Source organism: Opisthorchis viverrini (genome assembly GCF_000715545.1).
Source record: "Opisthorchis viverrini unplaced genomic scaffold opera_v5_1171, whole genome shotgun sequence".
Lineage (NCBI taxonomy): Eukaryota > Metazoa > Platyhelminthes > Trematoda > Opisthorchiida > Opisthorchiidae > Opisthorchis > Opisthorchis viverrini.
In genome coordinates, this window is record NW_008753001.1 from 1 (window position 1) to 6,041 (window position 6,041).

Sequence of the window (6,041 nt, forward strand, 5' to 3'; positions counted from 1 at the left end):
TTCATCACCTAAAATTATTCAACTTAGTAGCTATTTTCACGGACATCGCATCCAACCATAAGCAGGAGTAGCAATTACCAAGCTGCGCATTGTTTGCGGTCGGAGTTTGGATAGTATGATGCTGGGTGCGTAAATTCGGGTTCTCTAACTTCAAATGATGAGTCATTTGTTAACTATGTTACATCAAAACTGAAGAATGCAAGAATGCACTTGACCTGTGCCTGTTCTCACTATCCTTAACGACTGAGGGAAACCTGCGCAATAAAGATCTCTCAGAATGGCAAACCAAACCTAAGTAGTGGTCTTCCTTGCGAGAAATAGATTAGTAGGGTAAAGAGAACTTAAATTTCGATAACTGAAGTATGAACCGGAAAGATCGGGATACAGTACAGAAGCCAATTACGCTCACCGAATAGGCGATCCAATTGGATCCGACCACCACTTGCACGTGTCGGCGGGCGTCGACCAATCCAGAAAGCGTTGGTTGCAAACGGAACTGGAGGAATGCACAGCAAGGAGACCAGTTGCCCCTGCTTGACCACAATGTTGGGAGTGTACGCACCGGATGAGAGAACTGGTTGAGGGAAATCGGCCGACAGGAGACTCTTTGCCGTAAAGGAGGATTCTGGAAGGTTATAAAGACATGAACAGTAAACAGCTCCCGCTGGGTACACAGATATAGGGGACACAGCAACTCCCGAGAGAGACTGTCTCCTAGTAGAGTCTAATAAAATGTTCCGATTTAGCCAAGGCCTGGTGTACGGTACCCCCTCCCCCGCTCGAAATCGCACTGCATCATCGTAGAAAGCAAAACCAGAGCATTGCAATGGTGGATCATGGTCAAACAACCGTCGAATGGATGAAAACGCTCTATGATGAAGGGATATAAAATGCAGGGAAAATTCTAGTGCAAGCCCACTAGAAAAGTGAACCGATTGCCTAGATAACAGTCAGCCGTAGATTCCGACCCTTTCCGCTGTTCTTCAAGATGTGAAAGTAACCATGGGAAATTTGTTTTAAAAGTGACCATTCTACACATCGCGCTACATTCTGAAGGAATCCGGTTTATAAAAAAACGGAGAGACTGATAGAACGTAACAGCAGAGTGCAAACACAGATACCCGACCCAAACACTCATTTGCACATTAATTTGGTGTTGAAGGGAAATTCACGAGGGACCCAGCTGAATCTCTCGTTTATGATGTTGTTAAGTAACTGAATGCGCTACGCCAGATCGCTTCAAGATTCATCCGGCACGATATTCGAGTTACCACGGTACACCGTATAGATGCAATGCACTACTCACAGGGTTGCTGAAAAATATTTGACATCAGCTGGGCTCCGGGTGAGCCACCCGTAAAAACAAAAAAACATGCAACTGAGGGTATTCGCTAGTTTTGTGCAATTTGGTTTGAATTAGAACATAAGGTTGACGGAAACTGGGGGACTGTGCCTACTTGATGGGCCCGAAATGGAAGGACGAAAGCAGTCGTGGACTGGTGAAGAGGTCTAGCAACTTTGAGCAGTGTATTGCGTCTATACAAACATGGTTTCCGGACAATGGCTGTCATCGAACACACGTTAACGGCTATTAAGATGCCATGTTTGTTAGTAGTTGTGTCCCGGTAGGTTAGATGTAGTGCTCAAACAGGCATGATCGCCACTCCAAATGAGAGCACGAAAATTAACAAAGCCCCAAATGGATGTCGGTATCTTGAGGGTTCAAGCACCATTCGGTTTTGAAAATGGAGTCTAAGTTTCATGAGAAGTGCATTGCTGATGATTCCCAACAGGAATAAAACAGATGTACAGTGCTTCTGGACTTTTCAACATAGATTGGCTGTACTCACTGGATGAGACCTCTGTTGAAAGAACTCTATTGATCGCAACCATATGAGACTCATTGGTGCAAAGTTTTTTACGACCGATTCTATCCTGACCTAAACCAGTCAACACGGTGCGCCGATATTTGGAAATCACCATCTAACATTGCTATCCAACCAAGGCTGCTTGGTCGTTCTTCATAATCTGACTGACCTTCCGCAGCCTAATGAATCACGTTAAGCTGTAGCACCATTTCGCCGCCTAACTGCCATGCCAACAGAAGCATGAGAGCTGGGATACTGCCAGGTTGCCCAAGCATATACATAGAAGTCGGGAGGCAGACGTCGGGTTCGAACCACGAACCTTCCGGCCAGTAAATTCGCGCTCTGACCAGTGAGCCATCACGCCCCATGACAATATAATTCTGCACTATTCTCGCACTTTCTGAAGCAGCATGTGCGCAAGCGAAAAACGGACGTTTGGCCTATGTGGCAGAAGACTAACACTATCAGTTAACATTAATTATGAAAAATATGTTCGATGCAGCTATTAAAATGGTGTCACTAATGCATTTGTTCAATACAACTAGGTTCATTACTTCGAACCACATGTCCCGGGTAACTTCTCGGAAGCCGTACGCCTTGAAGCTCTGGTGATGAGGCAATAGTCAGATTCCCTTGAAAGCGATGCCACTAGCCCTAAGGAAATACTTCACGTCTCGTACCCCAAAGCAGGAACGACAAGTGGATAGGTTAATCTCCTCAGCGTGCGCCTTCAAGCTCTGGTGATGAGGCAATAATCAGATTCCCTTGAAAACGATGCCACTAGCCCTACGGAAATATTTCACGTCTCGTACCCCAAAGCATGAACGACAAGTGGATAGGTTAATCTCCTCAACATTCCTACAATCCTCAAGCGGCCGCTATTATCCCAGTGCTCTCTACCTTACGAACTACACTGATAAGGCTTCCCATTCCCACGTCACCACACGCCGGGCACGCCAAAATTGGGGGCTTGCATCCAACAGTCTGATTTGGTCGTGTATGCTATGGTTTCCATTAAATTTCATCGTAGTTGCTTTTGGCGCCGACAATAACCACATTCGCTTTTCCAGGCCCTGTGGTCGATCATGACAAAACTAAACATTCCGAAAAGAATCACCACACACAAGTAAGTACAGGTGCCCTCAAATGCATGAAATGTTTTAGTGCACAATCCGTTTTGATAACTCCGACAAGGTGGTACCACAAATCAAACAGAAACTCCGAGTTTCGTGATTTCCAACCAGAATGAAACAGCTGTGCAGCGCTTCTAGGCTTTCCAGCATAGATTGGCTCCACTGACAGGACATAATCTCCATTGAAAATGACCAAACCTCTCCTCAGGTCGAAAAAAACGTTGAGAACCGACTCCAAACTTATCGGATGGTTACCTTACGAGATGAATTACGGTTATCGTGCTTGTGTTCCTAAACCCTACCTATTTACCCAACAATCCAGTGTATGATCGATCAAACGCACAACTTTTACGATGCGACAAATGTTAAATGGCGACCAAAGGTTAAAATTAATAACACGGCAGACAAGTATGCTAGTCCCGCTCCATGGAAGGCGCCATAAGAAAACAGGGTGTTTAGTTTCTAATGAAAAGCCAGCACGTGCTTGGTCGTGGCTGGCCCAGGACTATGCTTGGACTATGCAGGGAGTGGCATCTCACCGAAGATTTTGCTATCTGGTGAGTGACTGTGATGGACCGGAAGTGGGGAGTCCCACTTCTCAGTAATGCAATCGCAACAGCCTGATCATCACGCTGCGTAAGTAACGATGATACTTCAGGACCTACCGTGCATAGTGAGTTGATATCTTCGACTGTCAAACCAATCGGTGCCAGTGAGTGGATCACGAGTGAAACACCGGTAGTCTCCGACATCGGAACCATCGAACGCGCGAATGACCAAGTTAAATTTGCCCGGGATACCTGGAGAACCGATAACTCGGTACTTGTCTGTAGAAGAGTAAAAAAACAGCGAAGGCTGAATGATTGTGATGTGTGAGAGTTGAGTGAAAACTCAGTGAAAAAATTATTTGGATACGAGGAACTCTTCTTCTATGATTAATCATCATCAATGACAGCGACATCAGTGGACGAAACCTCGGCGAATAGAGAATAAGACAGAACGTGGCGGTGCTAACATACCAGAGGCACCATAGACTCCCACGGTCCAGATAATCCGGATGGAAACATGCGGGATCAAATCCAACGACCGCGGGTTTTATCGAAAACAGTAGTGTATCTAACTGAGAACAAGAAGGGACACAGAAGGCGTGGATAGGTTAATCTCCTCAACATTCCTACAATCCTCAAGCGGCTGCTATTGTCCCAGTGCTCTCTACCTTAGGAACTACACTGATAAGGCTTCCCATTCCCACGTCACCACACGCCGGGCACGCCAAAATTGGGGGCTTGCATCCAACAGTCTGATTTGGTCGTGTATGCTATGGTTTCCATTAAATTTCATCGTAGTTGCTTTTGGCGCCGACAATAACCACATTCGCTTTTCCAGGCCCTGTGGTCGATCATGACAAAACTAAACATTCCGAAAAGAATCACCACACACAAGTAAGTACAGGTGCCCTCAAATGCATGAAATGTTTTAGTGCACAATCCGTTTTGATAACTCCGACAAGGTGGTACCACAAATCAAACAGAAACTCCGAGTTTCGTGATTTCCAACCAGAATGAAACAGCTGTGCAGCGCTTCTAGGCTTTCCAGCATAGATTGGCTCCACTGACAGGACATAATCTCCATTGAAAATGACCAAACCTCTCCTCAGGTCGAAAAAAACGTTGAGAACCGACTCCAAACTTATCGGATGGTTACCTTACGAGATGAATTACGGTTATCGTGCTTGTGTTCCTAAACCCTACCTATTTACCCAACAATCCAGTGTATGATCGATCAAACGCACAACTTTTACGATGCGACAAATGTTAAATGGCGACCAAAGGTTAAAATTGATAACACGGCAGACAAGTATGCTAGTCCCGCTCCATGGAAGGCGCCATAAGAAAACAGGGTGTTTAGTTTCTAATGAAAAGCCAGCACGTGCTTGGTCGTGGCTGGCCCAGGACTATGCTTGGACTATGCAGGGAGTGGCATCTCACCGAAGATTTTGCTATCTGGTGAGTGACTGTGATGGACCGGAAGTGGGGAGTCCCACTTCTCAGTAATGCAATCGCAACAGCCTGATCATCACGCTGCGTAAGTAACGATGATACTTCAGGACCTACCGTGCATAGTGAGTTGATATCTTCGACTGTCAAACCAATCGGTGCCAGTGAGTGGATCACGAGTGAAACACCGGTAGTCTCCGACATCGGAACCATCGAACGCGCGAATGACCAAGTTAAATTTGCCCGGGATACCTGGAGAACCGATAACTCGGTACTTGTCTGTAGAAGAGTAAAAAAACAGCGAAGGCTGAATGATTGTGATGTGTGAGAGTTGAGTGAAAACTCAGTGAAAAAATTATTTGGATACGAGGAACTCTTCCCCTATGATTAATCATCATCAATGACAGCAACATCAGTGTTCTATGATTAATCATCATCAATGACAGCGACATCAGTGGACGAAACCTCGGCGAATAGAGAATAAGACAGAACGTGGCGGTGCTAACATACCAGAGACACTATAGACTCCCACGGTCCAGATAATCCGGATGGAAACATGCGGGATCAAATCCAACGACCGCGGGTTTTATCGAAAACAGTAGTGTATCTAACTGAGAACAAGAAGGGTCACAGAAGGCGGGCTGAAGCGAAAGCGCCCATATCTTTTTCAACAGGTTCGTTGTACTTTGCAGTTTGTAAGTACCAGTGATAAAGGGTACGAAGCAACTTATCTCAAAAGCACCAAGGCTACTAGGATCCTTCTTCTCCCTCTTCGAACATTTGGTTGGAAGTGAGACCCGGAAGACGGTCGTGAACTGATACCTTCCGGTTTACGCGGTGGCATCATCACACCGCAAACTTTTCTTCTGGCGAACATCATACTGTGGCCCATTGAAGGACACGTATGGGGACGTATTGCTTGGATTTTCAATGGGTGTTGATTCAACTGCGAACGACATTCGTTCTTGCGGTGACACTGAAGATAAGTCTGGTGTCAGTAATCTACACAAAGCTCCCAGACCAAACTCAACAAGCTGTATGAC

The 6,041-nt window shown here is 45.8% G+C and overlaps 1 protein-coding gene across 1 annotated transcript; it reads right to left on the reverse strand.

Moving 5' to 3' along the window:
• Nucleotides 1-341: 341 nt before the first annotated feature.
• T265_12155 (hypothetical protein) lies at nt 342-5,211 on the reverse strand (the record flags this gene model as incomplete). Its single annotated transcript, XM_009179202.1, has 3 exons — nt 342-625; nt 3,667-3,856; nt 5,116-5,211. 3 exons carry the CDS (start codon nt 5,209-5,211, stop codon nt 342-344), a joined length of 570 nt encoding a protein of 189 aa, XP_009177466.1.
• Between the last annotated feature and the right edge of the window lie 830 nt (nt 5,212-6,041).